Raw genomic sequence first — 23,118 nt, forward strand, 5'->3', positions numbered from 1 at the left:
TTCTTACAGGTACATGGCTATCATTGATCCTTTGAAGCCAAGACTTTCTGCTACTTCCACAAAAGTGGTCATCGGAAGCATTTGGATATTTGCGGTTTTGCTTGCCTTTCCTCAGTGCCTCTATTCCAAAATCAAAGTGACACGAACCAGGACTTTATGCATGCTAGATTGGCCAGGAAAAGATGAAAGACTGACGTATGTATAATTATTATTATAATATTATTATAATATTATTATGTATTATTCTTCATTCAGTTTTGCTTTTTGCTTTAAACATTCAGTTTTGGCCACCTTATGGCTTATACCCCTACAGGGATGATTGGCCAGTTGCTATTGTACTGAGGCTGGGTGTGTAGCCTATGCCAGCTCCACAATAAAATACTGGCTTTAAAGACATATTAGAATATATGGACCCTAAAGCATAGATACATATTTGTCATCCATGAAAATGCTCCCATGAAACTTAAAGGGATACTCTCATGGGAAAACATGTTTTTTCCAAAACACATCAGTTAATAGTGCTGCTCCAGCAAAATTTTGCACTGAAATCAGTTTCTCAAAAGAGTAAACAGATTTTTTTATATTCAATTTTGGAATCTGACATGGGGCTAGACATATTGTCAGTTTCCCAGCTGTCCCAGTCATGTGACTTGTGCCTGCACTTTAGGATGGAACTACTTTCTGGCAGGCTGTTATTTCTCCTACTTAATGTAACTGAATCAGTCTCAGTGGGACTTGGCTTTTACTATTGAGTGCTGTTCTTAGATTTTCCAGGGAGCTGTTATCTTGTGTTAGGGAGCTGCTATCTTGTTACCTTCCCATTGTTCTGTTGTTAGGCTGCTGGGGGGGGTGATATCACTCCCACTTGCAGTACAGCAGTAAAGAGTGACTAAAGTTTATCAGAGCACAAGTGACATGACTGGGGGCAGCTGGGAAATTGACAATATGTCTAACCCCATGTCAGATTTCAAAATTGAATATAACAAAATCTGTTTGCTCTTTTGAAAAATGGATTTCAGTGCTGAATTCTGTTGGAGCAGCACTATTTTCCCATGACAGTATCCCTTTAAAGCATGATATCCTGAAGAACAGCAGAAGAAACTTAAAGCATGATATTGAGAAGAACAGCAGAACCTATACTATATAGAGTGTTCATTTTCTCTGCCATATGGTAAATTATCAATGTAACAGCCACAGTCCCATAGACTTACAATTCCAATTCGTTAAAATGAATGAGCTCATGAGTGAAAAACAGAACAGGTTGCAATACTATGTGCTCCATATGTAGCTCTAACTATTGTCTGCCAAACAAGTATGTAATGTAGAGAAACAAGGGCCCCTGGGATGAGGTTTCTATGGTACCAGCAGAGTGATTCAACACATGCCAAAAGAAACAGAAGCTACCGAAATTTCTTGTTGAAATATTGTGACTTGTTTAATTATGAAACATTACAGATGTCTCATCTAATTAATGCACAGACACAAAAGCTGTTGTTAATTCCCAAACAAATGTATATAGTCCGTAAATGTAAGCTGTAAGCTGCTCATCTAATCTTTCACCGTTAGAATTATTTGCTCCTACACAGAGATCAGCTCTGTTGGTAACACAAAAGTAACCATATTCTGTATATACTGTGCTCACGCCTTCCTTAAAGGGGTTGTTCACCTTTAAATTAACTTTAAGTATGATGTAGAGATTGATATTCTGATAAAATTTGCAATTACTTTTCATTTTATTTTATTATTTGTCGGTTTTGAGTTATTTAGCTTTTTATTTTGCAGCACTCCAGTTTGCAATTTTTAACAATCTGGTTGCTAGGATCCAAAATGACCTAGCAACCATGCACTGATAAATAAGAGACTGTAAAATGAATAAGAGGGGGCCTGGATAGAAAGATGAGTAATACAAATTAGCAATAGCAATACATGTGTAGACTTGCAGAGCATTTGTTTTTTTAGAACAAAGAGTGAGGAGGAGAAAGCAAATAATTAAAAAACTATAACAAAGAAAAAATATAAATATTTAAATATGTTTCTAAAATTGGCCATATAACATTATCTATGGCCCAAAGTAATAGCTGCTACTTTTTAAACAAAAAGAAATAGAATTATTGCTCACCTTCAAATTAACGTTTGAAGTATATATAATGTCCTATTATTAGCACACTTGCAATCGATCTTTTTTTTTCAAATTTAATATTTTATTGTTTATTTTCTACTTTTCATCTTTCAAATGGAGTTTAATGGCCCTGGCAGCAAAAAAAAAACTATTCTCTATGAGGCTAAAATTTTATAGTAAGGGGTAGATTTATCAAGGGTCGAATTTCGACCAACTGAAATTTATTAAAAAGTTTCATTTTCGGGTGAATGGGTCGTTTTCGTTCGAATTCGAATTGTATAAATCAGAGTAATAGCGCATTTGATCGAATTTGAATCAAAGTTTTTTAAAAAAAATCCTTTGATTTTTCACACTCCACCAAATGACTCCAAATAGGTTCTTGGAGGTCCCCCATAGGCTAAAACAGCAATTCGGCAGGTTTTAGATGGTGTATGGTCGAAGTCGAATTTTTAAAGAGACAGTACATGATAAATTTCGATCGTTGAATTTTCTAATTGTTTTCCAATTCTAATCGAATTTGGACTATTCCCTAGTCGCAGTACACAAAAAATAGCTCGAAATTCGATTTTTTTTTTTACTCGACCCTTGATAAATCTAGCCCCTAATTAGTGTTTCTTCCAACTATTCTTGTTCTATTCAGGCCCTCTCCTATTCCTTTTGAAGTCTCTCATTCAAACTACTGCCTGGTTGCTAGAGTGGATTGAACACTAGCAACCAGATGACTGCTGAAATTCCAAACTGGAGAGATGCTGAACAAAAAGCTAAATAATTCACAAACCACCCAAAAAAATTAAGAACAATTGAAAATTATTATAATGTTACTGTCTACATGTTTATAAAAGTTAATTGAAAGGTGAACTATCATTTTAAAGAGCCATTTACCTTCAAACTAATCTTATATAGTGTTTAGATTCTGGTATGCAAAGACATTTTGCAGTTGTGGTTTATTTTTTATTCCTTCTGGTTTTTTTTTTGTTCTGCAACTTATCTGACTTGACTGGAAGATGGATTAGACAGGCTTTGAATAGAAAGATGAGAGTTCAGTAATATTAATAACAATAAGGTTCTGCTTTCAGAGATAATCCTCATCCAGTCAGTGACCCTGGCAACAAGTGTAAGTTTCAGGTCTGAGAAAACCAAAAATGAAAGCCATTTAAAGAAAGAAAAACTACAAATAGTATTAAAGTATTTTAAAACGGCTGACCTTTTAACTGATGGAAGGATACAATTCATGCCTTTATCATCTTTTTTTTAAGATTATAATAACTTACTAAGACCTATGAAGTTTTTTTAAAAAAAAAAAATACCACTTTTATGGCTATACGAGGGGCAATTGGGAAGTTGAGCAAGGTGCATGACAAATCACCATGTCTTTGGCACTTTTGCACTTTAGGTACTGGTCTTTGTGCTCCATGAATACAGTGATGCCTGCGTTCAGCAGTGCTGTATTCATGTGGGGTGGCAAGAGACATTTGGTATCATTCAGACACACAAGTTAGTGAGCATTGGTTGTAAAGAAGCCTGCCAGTACTGAGCTCTGCCATTGAAGAGTGCAAGAATGTCCTGGACACCAACACATACAGAATGAGCACAACTATGCACAATTTTGCACCCCTTAGTACTGTAGCACTTGCATCAGGGGCACATGTAAATGAGTTCCATAAGCTTTTAGCCATACTACACTCTCAACCTGATGTATGAACAAAAGGGTGGCACTACAAGGCTCTGTTTGGTCTGGGGGACTAAAAGATTTTCCTATACTGTAAACTAGCAAGTATTATTCAGTAAGGATAATAGTATTTGATACAGTGAGCAACCTTAACATTGAACCACCTATCCAATTGTGCAGCTACTACAGCAGTATGTTCTTACACTACCGTACTTACTTTTGCAGCTCATGATTTTAGGCATCCAGACTCAGAGCCAAGAAAAGGGTAAACTGTTGCAAGCATGCAGACTTTGGATGCTAATTAAAGTTCCAGCCTTTAGCTGTTGAGAGACTTGGCTCCCAGGGCCAGTGAGTCATTTGCCCATAGTTAATGACAGAGGTTAACATTTATGCAAGCTGTTCCGTTAATGTATTTGGATGCAAAAATAACAAAAAGTGAACTAAAATAATTCACATATCTCTGCCCGCCAACATTTTTCACTTGATAATCGCACAACATCTCGGCACAGTTTGTATTTCTGCCCCAGATGACAGCAGTTGATCCATCAGAACTCTGTAATCTATCATTCCAAATATTGAATCAGAACAAGTTCAAACAGCTCGTTCTGAATGTAGGAAAACATGTTTGTGCTTTTCATGAAGGTAGATGCTATCAATAGCAACACTGATCCAATCCACTGAAAACAAAATTCAATATCCAGTGCCTTGCATGGAATTTGATATCACAGACCACTTTTGGGGGTCTCGAATATTGGATTCCATAAGACTCTGACAGTGCTAAATATTAATTTTATTTTAATTAATTATATTGGCCTATTGAATTGATTTAATAGGCAAATGCAAATGAACTTCAGATTGACTGGCCATAAAACCATCAGAATTATTCATTCAATCAATGATAAATCAGCCCATATTGTATAGGAGAGGATAGATGTTGGCAATGACAGTGCTAGCGGCCATATTTTACACAAGTGCCAAAAGAATGGACGGCACTCCATTCGAGGAGGAAACAAGTTTTATTGAGGCTCATGCAGGGATCAAAAGGCCCTACGTGTTTCGGTATACAATCCCTTAATCATAGGCATATTACACAAGGACTTTTTCAATATGGTATCTGGTATGAAGTCCACTTTACACATTTACAAATACAAGAAGGATCATTAACCAATACAGGGCCGGACTGGGAGGAAAAAGCAGCCCTGGCAAACATATCAAAGCAACCCATGTATTCATGTGCATGATAAATACTGCATTTTCAAACCCAAGGTTAACTAGAACAACTGTTTATTAATAAATAGAGCTCTATTTCCTGGACTCAAGCAGGGGTCCATTAGAATATACTCTCCAGCATTATTATTATACACCCTATGTGCTTAAAATGGCCTTTGCAAGATGGCAATCACCATTCTCTCACATAATGTAAAAGGACTTAACTCCCCTACAAAACGAAAAATTGCAGCCCAATATTATTTACGGCATAATGCTAATATTGTTGGGCTTCAAGTAACACATTGGCAACAATCGGGGCCATCTCCCTATTTACATAAATCCTACGCCCAAATCTATGCTACAACCTATAACGAGAAAAAGAGAGGCTTTGCCATAGCGTTTTGATCACATTTATGGGCCCATTTACTTAGTTCGAGTGAAAGAATAGAATAAAAAAAACTTAGAATTTTGAAAGTTTTTTTTGGCTACTTCAACCATCGAATTGGCTACTTCGACCTTCGACTATGACTTTGAATCGAACGATTCGAACTAAAAATCGTTCGACTATTCGGCCATTCGATAATTGAAGTACTGCCTCTTTAAGAAAAACTTCGACCAAGTACTTCGCCACCTAAAACCTACCGAACATCAATGTTAGCCTATGGGGAAGGTCCCCATAGGCTTCCTAACAATTTGTAGGTCGAAGAAAAATCGTTCGATCGATAGATTAAAATCCTTCAAATCGAACGATCAATTGAACTATTTGAGGTAAATCCTTCGACTTCAATATTCGAAGTCGAAGAATTTACATTCGGCAGTCGAATATGGAGGGTTAATTAACCCTCCATATTCAACCATATGTAAATCTGCCCTAGGCCTTTATACCCCACAAATCCATTCTGGACCCCGAAAGTAGATACGTTCTTTTACAGGGTACGATGTTAGGCTTTGAAGTTACTTTAATTAATATATATGGTCCTTTCTCAGGCTTATTAGCCTTTTACACTAAAATATTTAAATTACTACAACAATATGCAAAGGGGATGACTATTCTTTTAGGAGATTTTAATTGAGTAATGAACCCAAAGCTGGATCGTAAAGGAATGATTGCTAATACCTCAGCTGCATCAGCAAAATTCTTTAATTGATACTTGGAGACATTTACATCCCTCTCAGACGAACTATACTTTTTACACCGCGGTCCACCATTCTTATTCGCGGATTGATTATATTTTTTTTACTCAGTATTTTTTACCCTATTTGAATACGGCAGAGATAGACCCTACAATTTGGTCTGATCACTCTTCCCTGACAATTTTCATTAGATTACCTTCTGCTCTACCTGGCATGTCCTCTTGGCGATTAAATGACTCACTGTTATCTAACTCAATAATACAAAATCATATTGCAAACGCCATTGAGAACTACTGGGTAGATAATCTTGATGAAGAATTATCAATGGGTACCTTATGGGCAGCACACAAATGCACTATCCGAGGTGAAATTATAAAATTAGCAACCCAGAACATAAAATCGCATAATGACCAAGTGACTGCATTAGAGTCCTAAGTTCAACAATTGGACACCTTACATAAACAGAATCCGTCCTCTGCATTACACTTACAACTGTCGGAGACAAGGCACCAATTAAACACGCTGTTACATAATAAGGCCGATAAACAAATTAAGTGGTTTAAACAAAAATTGTTTCATCTTAAAGATAAACCAGATAAACTACTTGCTAAGAAATTAAAATTGGAAAAAGGTTTTAAACCTATCCACTCTATACATTCGGAGACAGGTCAAATAGTCCAAAACCCCCTAGAAATTTTAAAGGTTTTTCAGAACTTTTACACTGAATTATATAAGGTACCTATTGCAGATCATACAGTAAACAGAGATGTTCTGTTTGAAGATATATTTCTTCCTAAACTCGTCCCAGAAGAGAAATCAACATTGAACTCCCCTATTACCATTCTAGAAGTTGATGAGGCATTGAAACACCTAAAGAACACCTCTAGTCCTGGCCCAGACAACTTTTCAGCTCTTTATTATAAAACATATGACTCTTTTATTGCCACACTTAGTTGAGCTATTTAATGAAATGCTTAAAGGGCATTCAATTCCTCCTGAAATGGTATATGCCAATCTTTCACTAATCCCTAAACCAGGTAAAGATCATTCCTCAGTTCAGAATTATCGCCCCATATCTGTGATTAATGTAGATATCAAGTTGTTTTCAAAAATATTAGCCACACGTCTTAGTAAATAATTACCGAATCTTATTCATCCAGATCAAACAGGATTCATTCCAGGTCGACAAAACTGATAGTGTTTGTAAATTAGTTAACGTAATTGCAGACGCAAATATTTCTCATACACAGCTGTTAGTATTGATGCTAGATATAGAAAAAGCCTTCGACAGTGTTACTTGGCCTTATTTGTTTCATGTTCTTCCTAAGTTTAACATTTTGGGAGCCTTTTTAGATGCATTGAGAGTATTGTATCAGGAACCTATTTCGTAAATAAAGTTTCTGGGTCACCAAACTTTACAAGTTCCGATTCACAGGGGGACTCGTCAGGGGTGCCATTTATCTCCTTTGTTGTTTTCTTTAGTTATGGAGCCGTTAGCTCATCTCATACGTAATAATGTTGATATCAAAGGACATACTAAAAATAATCAATCTCATAAAATAAATCTTTATGCTGCTGATTTATGTTTAACACTCCCTAAACCCCTTACGAGCCTCCTTAACCTTTTCTCTCTCTTGGATAAATTTGCTAAAATTTCTGGATTAAAGGTTTCAAAAACGGAGGCTTTACCAATTAACATTCCAAAATCTCAACTGAAACTGTTAGAATTGAATTTCCCATTTCATTGGAGAACAACTACAGTGGATTATCTAGGGGTTAAAATTACGAAAACCTATCAGACGCTTTATTTATTTATTTAACTTTCCTTCAATAAATAAAAAATTGCAAAGTTTTTTAACAGAATGGAATGATTTGCACATATCATGCTTTGGACGCATTACGACTATACGAATGATAGTCCTCCCTAAGATATTATATTTATTTAGAGCTCTACCCATTGCAGTGCGGATCCAAGACCTCATACAATTACAGAGACAAATCTGGCAATTTATATGGAAACATAAATATCATAGACTTAATAAAAACCTATTATATCTGTCAACACTACAAGGTGGACTTAAGGTCCCACATATTAGGAACTAATGATGTGGTTAACCACAAACAATATTCAGAAATATACCATTACAAAACCTATTGTTAAATTTCATTTGCAACTTTGGAAATCTATAAAAAGAAAACTGATCCCAACTGCCACAAATAGCTACATGCAAGCTCTGATAGGTAAACCAGATTTTCCCCCTGGGTTGAATTATAGTGACTTTCATTGGTGGATCTCTCAAAATTTTACTAAATTATACAATTTACTATCTATTAATGGTTTCAAATCTTGGACTACTTTAAAAGAGACATTAGCAATTCATCCCAGAGCGTTTTTATGATACTCTCAACTGTCTCATTTTTACTTTTCTCAATCACAACAAAAACCCTCTCTTACGGGATCTTTATTGGAGAATCTATGCAAAAATGTTTCACAGACCAAGGGTAATATTTCTACTATATATTCCATGTTAATTGAAGTTCCGTCAACTTCCTCTACTTCCTATATGGAAGTGTGGAAAAAGGACTTTAACTTGACATGGTCTACTGAAGATTGGTCTAAAGCACTGAAATTAACACATAAAATATCCCCTAACATTGCAATACGAGAAATGGCTTACAAAGTAATTTCAAGATGATATTTCACACCAAAACGCAAACATGCTATATCTTCTACCTCGACCTCACAGTGCTTTTGGGGATGTGGGGCACTCAGAGATTACAAACATTCTTAGTGGACTTGCCCAATTGTAGAACACTTTTGGAATACGATAATACAGATTGCATCCAACCTGTTTAATAGCCCTATAACACGAACCCCTGAACACATTCTATTAAACTGTTCTAATCCAGGATCAAATAAATTAGCAAATGGTCTGCTATTCCAAATATGGGCTGCAGCACGATGGGTTATAGCGTTAAATTGGATCTCCTCTACACTCTCTGTAACTCAATTTATATCTAGACTTAACTATATCCAAGAAATGCATTATTTAACTGCAATCATAGAGAATAAAAAGAGTCTCATAATAATATATGGCAACCTTGGGAAAATTTTAAGAAATCTCCCTCCTTTATGCTTTTTTTTTGCTTTATGCTTTTATTTACTCAACTGTGATACTTCTCTTTGAACTAAATTGTATTGCTCTGGCTATAAAAGACATCCCAGAAACAACTGCTACTATTTTTGTAATCATTAGGATACTACTTGGTATATGTATATCTTTCTCAAAGTTTTTTCATGTTGATTCTTAGAGGTAAATATCTATACTATGATATTAGAAGATTTTTTATTGTTTTTCTTCTTTTTTGATTTCTTTTCTTTTTTTTTTGTGAAATGATTCATATACAATATATATTACTTGTTAACGTTACTACCAATGCTTTAATATGGGCATCGACGCTAAAAACCTTGATATTGTAATAACGATACAACGACAACTTTATTGTAATGTTAATGATGTATACTTTATTTACAAAACAAATAAGCAGCATTTTTATCAACCACATAAACTAGCCTGTCTCTAAAGTTTTGGCTCCAGTTCCATGCCTGTGTGATTTTGAAGCCAGATCAGCAAAATGCAACTGCAGTCTTAGCCCAGCACTTAGCAGGGACTCACCCCATACAGCATGGCAGGGGCGATCCTGGCCCCTCTGCTGCCTGAGGCAGCAGCAGTTGCTGCTGCCCCCCCCTCCCCCAGAAATTCGCTCTTAAAGTACCAGGAGCAGCTTTTTTGCTGCCCCTGGTACCTAGTGGGGCGCTGCCGCCTGAGGCGACAGCCTCAACTTGCCTCATTGGCGAAGCACCCCTGCAGCATGGATCCCAAAAATAATGCTTACAATTTGCTCTTTTCCAATTGGGTACTAAGGCCAAGGGGCAGGCAGCTTGTTGGATCTTTGATAAGCAAGGGGTGGGATTAGACCTTCTGTGTGGAGATTGGGTAGATAGCAGAGTTCCTGGTCCCACCCCATATCACCTGCATGTGCACTAACAAATACAGGCATTGGTTAAGCTGCGGGTGTCTGTTACTGACAACTCATTTACATTTCTAAAGACAGTTCCTCATTTACATATTAAAGATGGACCTCATTTGCATTTTTAAAGCAAGTGACCCGAACCCACAGATGGCCAGTCTGGGCCTGAACCAATATTAAGCCAGTGTCTGATTCTGCTATTCTCTGCCCCTTGGCCAGATTGAATTTGCATAGCAAAGTGACATGCATGGTAAGGATGCAGGAGACACCCATGTCCTGCACAAGTGACTCCACCTCATTATGCTTAAATGCCAAATTGGAAGAAACTCAGCAGAAAGGGTCAGGTCTGTGGGTGCAGAGTGCAAAATATACAGTATGGTGATATGTAGCTTTTTTAGCACTTTGCTTGTCCCTTTGTATACAAGCCCTTTATTAAAATGTTGTAATAATGAAACAATACAGAAGATACATATGAATGTACTAGGTCTGATGTCATTCAAGTTTTCTCCTGTTACAGAGATATAGATATGCAAATAAAAATGTAACCAATGAGTTAAGGCTAGAAGATATACTAATATTACACACTGTTGTAACAAAATGTATTAAAAAGAGGTGACACATTTACTATCTACTTTTGTTTCTTTAGATATCAGTTTATTCTGGTGTTGCTGGTCTATGTCTTACCCTTAATTGTGATGGGAGTCACATACACGATTGTTGGAATTACACTGTGGGGAGGAGAGATACCTGGAGATACATCTGATAAATATCACGAACAGCTCAGAGCCAAAAGAAAGGTAGCCTTTTTCTACTCCTAATTATCTTCTCCTGTAATAATACAACATTTTCAATAAATATACTGGATTCTCACAATAATATACTTTGCCTTGCCAAATAGTGGAGAGGTAATAGAGGAAGCAGTGTGCAGTCAATATGAGACTGTGGATGATTTACTACTAACACTGGGCAAAGTTACACCTGGGAACTAACCCATGGTAACCAGTCAGTGATTAGCTTTCTTCGTGTAGCTGCAAGTAAAACAGTGAAAGCAAATACTTGATTGGTTAGCATGGGCTACTGCTCAGGAGCAAATTCGTCCAATGTTAGCTAATTAGCCTCTGTGGCAGATAAGAGAAAAAATAAAACTGCAAGCTAAGCTATAGGTCTAAGGTGATCTCTGAGGCAGCACACAGACCATAACAAAATGGTGTTTCAAGGTAAGAGATGTAAAAAGGCAATATTTACTTAAATATATACCAGTTTGGTAAGATTCTTAAATATGCCATTTAATTTGATCTGTAGCTTAAGTATTCAATTTGGGGGGTATAGTTTTCCTTTAAAGATACAAAATATTCCATATCAATTGTGTTTAGTAACTGAATGTTATCATACCATCCACAGTTGTATGTGGATGATACAGCTTTAGTTCATATGTCCAAGTCTCAGATTGGAAACAGCTCATTATTTTGAATATTGCTTGTCTCTATTTATTAATATCAGCAACAAGTTCCTAATTCTACTAGGATCAATTACTGTGTCCAATCAATGAAGCTTTCACATTAAATTCTAGAGGGAAGAGGCACTGCATGACCTGTCATGTTTACAAATAAAGTCAACTTCATGTAGGTGTTACTAAGATATAGAACATATCTGGTGCAACTTGGTTTTTATTACCAAGTTGATATATTATTCAGAAATAGCTTTTAAGTTTTTATGGCTTTATGATCATTAGTCAAACACACACACCATTTTTGGGGGGAAACGCTAGACCCCGGTTTAATTGTAAAAGAGAGAATTTATGAACTCAACAAAGTACACTGTTTTATCCAGGAGGCCTGCAGCTGTACAAACCATTTTATCATAGGATTATAATGTATATCTATGACAATTATAATGGGGTGAAAGAAGTATCAGACTGGGCCTGCAGGCCCTGGGGAAAAAAACTTGGTGGGCCCCAGCCTTCATTACAGCTACAAATTAAGGAGGAAGGAATAAGTACAGGGGGGTGGGGTGAGCAGTGCGAGGTTGAACGCCAGGCCCTTCAGTTTGCCCTTGAAATTGTAGTCTTTGGGGGACCCAGACACCCCAGTCCCACATAAGATTACAATTTAAAACTATCATCATTAATAATGCCAAAATTTAGTCTTGAAATGTATTTTTAAATGTCTCTACAAAATGTAAATCCTATCTGACCAGCAGCTCAACTCTACCTTGTCACATGCAAACAAAGTGGGAAATTAAACTTGCTTCTGGAAACTGTATCGATAATTTTAGAGTAGAACATTTGGCCAAAAAAATAAGAAAAAAATAAATGCATACGAATGACTTGTCAAATATGATGCATTTATTTTATACAAATATAATCTGACATACCACTGAATCAATATATCTTTTTCATACATACTTTACTGTAACGATCACAAAAGCCTTTCTCCGCCCAGTATTTACGATGAAAGATTACAGGGCAGTTTATGTCTTATTTTAAACAGAAACAGATGGAGCACAGGTTACACTGTATTCTCCTCTGGCTTATAGGGAATACTAGCTTTAAACACTCAACACTTTTCATTATATACTGTATAACCAGAAGTTAGATCTTGAAATTTGGGGGACATAACAATTATAATGTCTCAAACACTTAAAAATTAAAAATCATTTACAATATGTCAAATCACAGTTGTGCAGCAGAACATTGTTGGTGATATCCCAGCAATGATGGCACAATCCCATGGAACAGGGTGGTTAAGGATCAATCACCTTAATATATCACACACAGCATGTGTGGCACTACCTGCAAGGACCCCAATTAATTAAAATCATCAGCTGGGTCAGATCTCCTGATCATGTCACCTCCTCATGTGCCAAAGTCACATATCTGCCACATCACTCCAATTTCTTGTCTACTGTAGTGGTAATTTACAACTGCAAGTGCAGCTGCATCCATGCAGCTTTCCATGCAGTGAGTTGCATAATATGCTATTGAGTCAAAATACAATCTTTTCACTTCAGTATAGTATTGCTTGGTCCTCTTTAATTCATCCAAATTAAATGGATCTGATTTGGTCATTCAGCTTTTTTGAGTAAGTGAAATGATGATGAAAGAACATGGAAAACCAAAGGAAAAAGATGAAAATACCAGCAGTTGTTTCTATTGATTCTATTAGAGAATTGTGCTGCTTATTGTATACAAGAATAGGTTTCATTTCCCAATGAACAGCAGTCCACATTTATTACTCTCGTGGCAGTTAAAATGCACCATTCTGCAATCAAATTTATTTGTGCTACAGTTAACTACAGTATTTAGAAGAAACGTAGTAGTAAAGTATATGAATTATTTATGGATTTTATTTGTTTTTTATGTGAGCATCCCATAGTTTCTCCAGGCTGACTTGCACCTGGACAGTAACCTATGCCAACCTATATTTGCTTTCATTGTGCTACTTACAGCTTTCTGAAACAGCTAATCACTTTGTTTGTTATGAGTTACTGCATAGGTGCACATTGACCCAGCGTTCAAAAATTATGCTCCATTATGTTTAAATGCACTCTCCATAGAAGGGCAGTTCAGTTGTATATGCATTGCGGTGATTCATAAAAAAAAGCTTTGCATACAGTAGAAAAAAATCAATATGTTCTGTAGTACGGATGCCCTGAATGCACTGAATGCACTGAATCCAGGATTCAGTTTGCGATTTGGCCTTTTTCAGTAGGAAATGGATTCAGGTAAATCCAAGGGCCTGGCCGAACCGATTCCAAAAGAAATACGTGACTTTTCATTCTACATATAAGAAAATCAAAAATGTTTTAACTGCCCGTGCAGTGTGCGGTTCTCTTCCTTGTTTCCCTTACTTACATATGCAAATTATGGTTAAGATTTGGTCCGGTATTTGGGTGAATCTTTCAGAAAGGATTCGGTATTTGGTCATCCCATTTCTATAACCCTAGGTGAGACCAAAAAATTATGATGATGATGAAATAAAAGTTTGGAATTTTGAAGGCAATCTAGCTTTTAAAAAAGAAAAGTCGCCAGCTTTTTTTTACAACTTAAATGCATTTCCGACATACAGGATATGATGTAGCTTCATTTATCAGTTCAGTAAAATTTGCATCTAAGTGAATTTGCATAATTACGACCGTTTGCCAGAGCGAAAAGTTACCTGGCAATAGGGTGCGAACGAACGCTAGCAACGGTCTCGTTCGCCAGTGAATTGTCTTCTACCCCTGTTTGTGAATTGCCGATGTCCCTGCGGGTGGGAGTTCTGACGAATTTTAACAAGCGTAGGCCACCTCGCCCTTAGTGCATCTGCCCCCATATCTTACACCTTTAACTTCTAAAGTTGTGAAATGTTAAAGGGGTTGTTCATCTTTGAATAAACCTTTAGTATGATGTAGAGATTGATATTCAGAGACTCTTTGCTATTGGTTTATATTTTTTATTATTTGTGGTTTTTGAGTTATTTAGCTATTTGTTCAGCAGAGCGGAGGTTTCAGCCAGGAACATATAGAGAGACAAGAGATGAGATGTAGTTAGGTGCAGAGGAGTGCAGGGCTTTGAAGGTTATGAGAATGAGTTTGTAAGTTATTCTTTGTTTTGATTCTTAGATTGATTCTATTTGTATATATTTTGCACGTATGTATCAGGATATCCCTTAGGGTATAGGGACATTGGGTCATTTCGAGCACTTTGCCATCTCCAATTTTTAGTAGCTCCCGTGATTTGTCATTTGGAAACATGGGTTTTTTACATTTTCAAGGAACAATCATCTGACAAAATTCCCCTGGCTGTCCTTGGATGTGAATTACACCCTGTTCCCCATCTCTGTGCATAAATATCTTTATTTTGGTTTTAAAATGCTTTATCCCTGATATGCAGGATGAATAATAGCAATCTAAAAAACGTGTGTGCCTTACCTAACCGATAAACAACATCACTTGAGAGGAGACAGCTGAAAGTAAACAGCAGAGATTTAAGTGCTATCTTTTATTTATTTTTTTATACATTAAAACACTTTGGGAAGATGTAATTAAGCGCTAAGCCATTATTTATCCTGGGAATTATTTTTGCATGGTTGCATTTGACAAATGTAGGTCTTCATAAGGTTGGTAACATGTAATTCCGAAGTTAATTATGTAGGTACATGTAAGTTTAAAAAGGAGACTATCAATTTTTGCTGAAGAGCTGGCAGGAAAGGACCAGTGCTTGAATCCAAATGTAGAGCGCAGCCGCCATATTCTTTACTTAGTATGCTGTAAACTAAACTAAGAATACTAAGAACAAATCTTCAATTAGAGAATTAGCGAGCTATAACCATTCTAAAAAAGTCTCAAGAGTACCATGGATTTTACAGGATGTGCAGCTGCCACAACTTGCCCTTTCTGGCACTTAATGTAAAAGTCACAAAGCTAAATGGAGAGATGGATTGACTAGATAGATAATTGATAGATAGATGCTAAAAAAAAGTTGTTTATCTTCCTGTGGTTCAGAAGCGTGCCAGAATTAAATAGAAAGTAAGGTGTTGGCTGTGGACGATTTAATTTTATCAAACCTCCTGCCACGGGAGGTTAAACAGAAGGTTAAATGCAATGTGATGTTAACTATTATCAGTGTTTAGGAAATGTTGTAGCTATATATTAAAAATTGCATTTTTTTGTTGGGTCAGCTTGTTTTTAGATATTGTCATGCATTATTTTGGTTTGGTTTTCTTGTAAATGATTTCATATTTAAATTATGACATTACTGAATAAAACATGCAGGTATGGAACCCATCATACAGAAAGCTCCGAATTATGGATTGGCCATTTCCCATACACTCCATTTTAATCAAATAAGTACCTTGTACTTGATCCTAACTTAGATACAATTAATCCTTATCTGTGGCAAAACAATCCTATTGGGTTTATTTATTGTTCAGCTGATTTTTAGTAGACTTAGAGCATGGGGATCCAAAATATGGAACCCTAGGTCGCGAGCATTTTGGATAACAGGTCCCATACGCCATTTCTTTACTAAAATATATAATTTATCATTTAGATAATATTTATATAGTACCATGCAATGTATAATATTATACAGCAAAGCCAAAAACCCTTTAGTCTACTTTTTGCTACTATTTTGCATGTCTTTATTATCAATAGCTGCCTGCTTCATATCTTTGTGTATAAATACCTTCCATTTTACTTTCACTAAATGTAGAAGGGGCTGTCCATGAAGTAGCACTCACACCAATGATTATGTACAAACTCATGGGGTTTGTAATAATTACTATAGTCTGGGTTGGCATTGTATTATGACTAAATAGTAGCTTCATAATGTCTATTACACTACAGTCTAATGGTTATTGTGTTGCTTTGGCTTTGTTTAAGAGTAGCAAGTTGGCCCCTGCTAAATTTGTGTGCATGACTCCAGGCATGAACATTTTCTCTGTTTTGAGCCGCCTAAGGATTTCCAAAGCATATAAAAATCAACAGGGGTGAGCACATCTTAAGGTTTGTGCGCTAAAATATTCCTTTCATTTGCAAGTTTTAAGCTACTTTGAAATAAAGTCTTATCTGATTATGATTGCTTTCCAGTGAAATTGCAAATCCACAGACTATATCTGTGCAGCTAAAGTCTGTGGACGATAAATCTTGTTTTTCTGAAACCAAATAAAATGTGACACAGTTTGAAATGGATATGAATTGCTATTCTCTTCTAAATTGAGTCAATTTATGTTTATTGGAGAAGGCATAAAAGTATAACCCTTTTCTATTTAGTTGGGATATATGGTTAATAAGAAAACCAAACAAATATTGGGAACAGCACATTTATAATCCTTGTATGAAACTAACATTTTTGTTTAGTATTAATTGATGAAAATATAGTTTTTGCATGTAGGTACTGTAATTCAGTGACTGATGGTCTGTAGCATTCCTGTTGAGGATGTTTAGCTTCACCGTGTAAATTATATGTCCAGCAGTCTTTAATTATACACATCTAGCTACAGACACTTGACTCGACACAGCACCACACCATAGCTATCATAAAGAACATGTTAAACAGATTTTAATGCAGGATCTATGGTATTTTATATTGGCAAAAAAAATTTTTGCTAAATAAATAAAAGACATATCAATTTGGTCTTTAAAATTTATTTCACAAATGGCCTGCAATAAAGAAAATGTATGATTATATGAAATACTAGTATTCATTATTTAAGAACTTATGAGCATTGAACTTGCTCCCCCCTCTCCCTTTATAACTTATTGCCCATTGAACAAACAAACCCATTCCATCCTTAAGTTGCAGCCTTTGAGCAGCTCATTTTTAAAGGACTTCTCAGTGGAAAAGTAATTAGCTTTATCAGCTTCTCCTCTGCCCAGCAGAACCAGGAAGTGTAATGTGAAACTGATTTCAGGATGGTTGTCCCAAGCCCTATTTGTGGAACTCGTGTTAAAAAAGGTTATACTGTCCCTTTAATTACAAATTACATTCTAACTGACTTTCCAGTTGGGCTTGAAGAAGCCAGAAGTCAGTGCTCAGGGTTCACTAACTGCCATCTACCTCACTTAACTAAAGCTTATATTAAAATAATTGGGGCTATCACCTCCCTTCATTTGTGGCTATATAACCACCTGATAAAGTGATGTGCCAACTCCATGGCATATCTTCCAATGAATGTTTAAGTAAATAAGACTGTTAACCAGGTTTAATAGATGGTTTTGCCCCCTTCTATGCTTTTATTGAGCAAAACAAGCATGGTATTGTTTATATTAGGAGACACTATTCACTCCAATTTTCATTTACTTTTGTTTTTTCTAAATGAAGCTTTATACGTTATGCAAGTAAAATATAGCAAACAAGTAAAGAAAACAAGTTGGCTAGATATCATGCAGCAAAAGGTGGACTATTCTTTGGCTTTTATTTGCAGTTTGTTTATACACAGTGATAAACACAAAGAACACAAGAAAGACAAATCAAAGAATGACACATAAATGGGGTTATTTATCAAAGTACGAATGGCAAAAACTTGAAACTTTTTTAACTATAAAATCTGAATTTTTAGTGGAAAAAAACATTATATTTTTCTGAATTTATTAAAACCTGATGCTGCAAGAAGTCCAAATTCGAAAATCCGGCATCTAAGACCTGCCATATAAATCAATGGTAGAGGACCTTATCCTATTTGAAGTTTGCACTGGAATTAGCACGTTTGTCCCGATCAGATAAAATCGTGATTTTTTTAATAATAAATAAGGTCCAATCATGGATTCTAGTTTGGTCTGACTTATTTTATTTAAATAAATTCAGACTTAGACAATTAAAGCCCAAAATGTTTTCACTCAAGGAACGGTTTAATTACCAACGTCATATAAAACAATTATAAGCCAAATTTCATTATACATTATGTGGCTTTACTGGAAGAAATAGCCTGAACATATCTATATTGGCAAATCAAGGAATGGGATGTTTTATGTCTCATTATACCAGTTACAATGCACAAAAACCTGTCTTCCTGAGGCAGAATCATTATTATCTGAGTTCTATAGACCTACAGTATGAATTGGAGAAATGCTTTAACCATTTGTCAAGCTCAATAGCAACACATTACTTAAACTGCAGATGAAGGTAGGCAGATAATAAAGCAAATTGTATCCTAGATTGACTGACTCTTTTATTGTGGTAGAATTCTTGGCAAATATTGTGCACACTAATGGAGGCAGAAATTTACCAAATTAACTGCACTCCAATCAGTCTCAGAAAAAGTCTCAAATATTCACTTATGTGAGGCTGATCATTCAACTGTGAGACAGACAGATGAATTTATATAAAGCAAACAAGGATTGTGCAGAAGAAGCTGATGTAGTTTTTCAGGCAAAAAAAAAAAATTTAAACCTAAAGAGTAAAACAATGGCCACAAAATCAAACATGTTACCCAAAAGTGCCACAGTTGTCGCTAGATAGAGAGATGTTAGCAATGTATTAAGGTTCTCAGGATTGCATACCTTTAGTGGAGACCATGGATATCTCTAGTGACATACATGAGCGTTTAGTGTTTTCTAGACGACATGCAACTATACCTTGAGAAGCAGTGCCATCACAGGTGTAAAGTACAAATATTTTTTGTTGTGCCATTTGTAACCTCAATGTCTTCCCCTTCGCTTCCTGTTCCTATGGGTCCCAATCATGACCTCAGTGTCTGTGCCTATAAACTAGTTACACCACTGGGACTTATGTTAATGCTGGATAATCTCTATAAAGAGCTAAGGAATATCATTCTGCTATATAAATCAAGCATAATAAAAAATCATTATTATTCTTTCCATGCCATTAAAGCATTGGTTTGATGAAGTTGAACAACTAACAATATGCAGTAGAGCAGGAGAAATACAGCCCTATTTATAAACTGTCAAAGTGAAAGTATAAAGTATTCCAACATTTTTCAAAGAAGTAGAAATGTAAGTGTTATCAATTTATATTTTTATGACTGACAAAAATATTTTCAGAAAACATTAGAGACAAAAATGTCTTCATCCATCCTTAGGAAATAACAAGTTTTGCCAAATTTAAGGATCACCTTCCCTTTCATCAAAGTGTAATAACACCAGAAACACAGTTTTCATCAAAATTGAATTATTATAAATTGGGAAAAGAAGGATGAATGCAAGAAATTGACCAATTGTACACCTGTCTTAAGGTTTAACATATTATATGAATGTACATTATCTCACATTCATATAGTATATCAATGTACATTAACTCACATTCAAATATTATATGAATGTGAGTTAATGTACATTTATATCAAATGCTTCTGGGCAGTAAAATGCTTTAGATGAAATACAGCTAATGACACAAAGCTCTTGAAAGTTATAAGAAAAGGATCTGGTATTTGCAGAATGTTTGAAGTGGTGACTAATGTTCATACAGTACCTCAAGCTGCAGAAAGAGTGTAATTGCTTGGCTTTTCTGCTAAACCTGTCCTGCAACAGGAGTCAAAGTGAATGATATCAGAGCTCTAACTGAGGCCCTAGGATCCTAAGAAAAGTATTTCCCAGATACTACACTATTGTAACAGTCAACAATGGAACCTTGTCATATATGTGAGATTACTCCTGTATATAAGGTAGACTTTTTTTTAGAGGGGAATTTATTATGCACTTTGATGCTTTTCTTCCTCGTTGCGGGTCTAATTTTGAAAAATATTACAATATTTACCAAAGGGCACCGCTCACCTTTTGGATACCTTAGGATCCTATGCCCTAAATTCTGGTTATGTTTCAAAATAAATGTTAAAAAAGTGAGGTAGAATATAATTTTCACCACCCAGCCACCACCCTTTTCTTTTTCTATGCTGCTTATGGTAGCACTGAGGAAAAGTCAGCTTTAATGCTGCTTATAATCTTATAAAGAACCAAATCCAAAACATTCACAAGTTACAAAACAGAATGTTCTTGACACATATATATTTTGCCATTTGCTTTCTGGCTAGGAAGGCAATATGGATATCCTTGTTAGACTCTGTTGGGAAGTGTTATATCCTTGGCTTTCATAACTAGTGACTTAGCTCTTATAACCCTTAATGAAACTGCAACACATCTTAAGCTCCTCTCCAAGATATAATTATTGACCCATTACACATATGTAAATGTATTTCTATCATGTGATGGTTTTTATCTTTATTGTGTTCAAAGCATGTTCTATAAGTTGAAAAATAGTTTAAAAGCTTGACACTGTTATTTGACCATCACTTAAATGTTTTCACACTGCAATGTACGCTATGCCTTTTATGTGTACACATACAGAGCTATAACTACGTAAACCAAGTTAAGCTTAAATCTTCACTTCAATTTAGATTTCCATCTAGTATTTACTTTAGCATTACTGGGAAATCTCCTTTACAATAAAGGTTATTTATTTATTCCTCACTGAATTACTTCTGCAGCCCATTCCTGCTACAGGATGATCTCTTTACCATCAGTCGACATCAGGTATTGCTCACTGGAGTTACTAACCATTTATTCGGAGGCAGCCTTCTCAGGATATATTTCTAATTGCCTTGCAACGTAGCTCAGAGATCTCATTGCTCCACTATATTGGTTAGCAACTTCTATGGTTTGTGTACTTTTTCATACCTGCTGCTTTGCGTTTTGTTTTGTAAGGGAAATATTTCTCTCTTTTTGAGTTCCTGAAAACTGAGAATGAACTAATACAATATTTATTTTGTCTGAAAACCACAATTGATGTGCCATTTAAATAAATATGCCCTTGTGTCGTGATTTCTCTCATGGTAAATAGGTATAGTACCAGGCACCCAGTCTCTCCAAATACCAATGCAGAATGGTTCAGGTTTGTCCCGTGCCATCAGTTAAGCGCGACACCTAGGTGCAGATTTACTAAGGTTCAAATTTGAATTTTTGAGTTGGAATTTTTGTTAAAAACTCACAATTTCGAGTTATAAATTCTCCAGCTCGAAATCAAACTGGAACTTGAATTCAGATGTGAGATTTATTACAGTCAGACCCTTCAAAAATTCTAATTCGACTATTCTCCACCTAAAACCTGCCAAGTTCATGTAGAAGTCAATGGCAGAGATCCCTTGAACTATTTGTAGCGATGAGCAGTTTCACTGCAAAAATTACGCCCATAAACTCCAAATGGGAGAAAAAAAAAAGTCAAGGTTTTTTTTCAGAGGAAAACTCGATTTTAATTTGATTTGAGTTTTCAGGTCCGGACTATTCGATTGAATTTTAGACGTTCTAATTTTTTCATAAATAACATACCATTCGAATTGTAAATAAAATTTATTAGATTTTAAAACAACTCACATTACTCTAAAATTCGACCTCTGATAAATAACTTAGAGTGTAACACCAACAGAAGAATTGTTGATGGGGTTACACCAGGTTTTGGAGATAGCCCACGTATCAGAACAATCAATTGAGATTTATACTTATCTCGTCAGAGAATGAATGCAATTATTGGAATCCTACCCTTCTTTCCACCTCCTTGTTCATTAAATAGACTCCTCTAGAAGGGATGCCTCTCAAATTTGAGAAAATCTGGTCCCTATGGCTTCAGGACCACTTCCCTGAAGCCCCATCTCTGTAACCTAATAGTAGCATGACAATAGCACTGTCTGGCTCCCCCTTTCTAGGTCACACTTCTCTGCCAACTCTTATTGCTCTATTGTCAACCAATGTTATTATTGGTTGTGGTTTTTAGCTGCTTTATTTGCAAAAAAAGAAAGAAAAAAAGTAATTTTTAAAAAAAAAGTGAATCCACATAATGTGGGATTGTGTAATTTTTGATTCGCAATATTAAACTGTAGTCAAACTTCAAAAGGAAAATAACACTGCTGCTTAGGGCAGTCAGTTGAATACAGAACAAGCAGAATTCTCATTGGTGAATGTTCTTGCTTCAGTTGGGCCACTGTCCAGGCAATGAACCAGATTCAATTCAGTTATTGTGAACTGTTGTTTTAAGAATCCAGCTTTAACCACAATTACTGTTAAATAAAGAGCTGAATAGAATGTAATGCCAACTGTATAATGTTTGCAATGTCTCTACACGCAGCTTCATAGCAAATGCTGCAAACCACGATTTGCATAAGCACTTGCGGGAATTGAAGAATGGTCTTATGCTGTTTCAATCACACAACAGCTGGGCATCAGTGGTTCTCTGCAGAAATGTATTTAATCAAACCAAAGACATCTATATTAATTTCTTCAAGATGGTATAATGCCATGCAGAGATTTAAGTTACAGACTTAAGAAATCCTATCCAGCCACATCATACAACACCCTCCATTGTTAAGGGATGGGCGAATTTGACCCGTTTAGTTTCGCTAAAAATTTGCCGCTGGCGAAATGTCGCCAAAGCCCATTAAAAACTATGGGCGTCCAAAAAAATTTGTCTTGCACCGAAATTTTTTTGACGCGCATCTTTTTTTTTTTCTCACTTAACGCCATACAAGTC

At 35.8% G+C, this 23,118-nt stretch overlaps 1 protein-coding gene across 1 annotated transcript in view; it reads left to right on the forward strand.

Moving 5' to 3' along the window:
• The window catches only part of tacr3.L (tachykinin receptor 3 L homeolog), a 57,533-nt gene that overhangs the window by 22,061 nt on the left and 12,354 nt on the right, over positions 1 to 23,118 (forward strand). Inside the window, exons 2-3 of the mRNA XM_018268754.2 lie at positions 10 to 195; positions 10,810 to 10,960. Of these exons, the coding sequence (XP_018124243.1) occupies positions 10 to 195; positions 10,810 to 10,960 (337 nt within the window). The remainder of the gene's footprint in view (positions 1 to 9; positions 196 to 10,809; positions 10,961 to 23,118) is intronic.

The sequence above is a fragment of the Xenopus laevis genome, chromosome 1L, assembly GCF_017654675.1.
Source record: "Xenopus laevis strain J_2021 chromosome 1L, Xenopus_laevis_v10.1, whole genome shotgun sequence".
Classification (NCBI taxonomy): Eukaryota; Metazoa; Chordata; class Amphibia; order Anura; family Pipidae; genus Xenopus; species Xenopus laevis.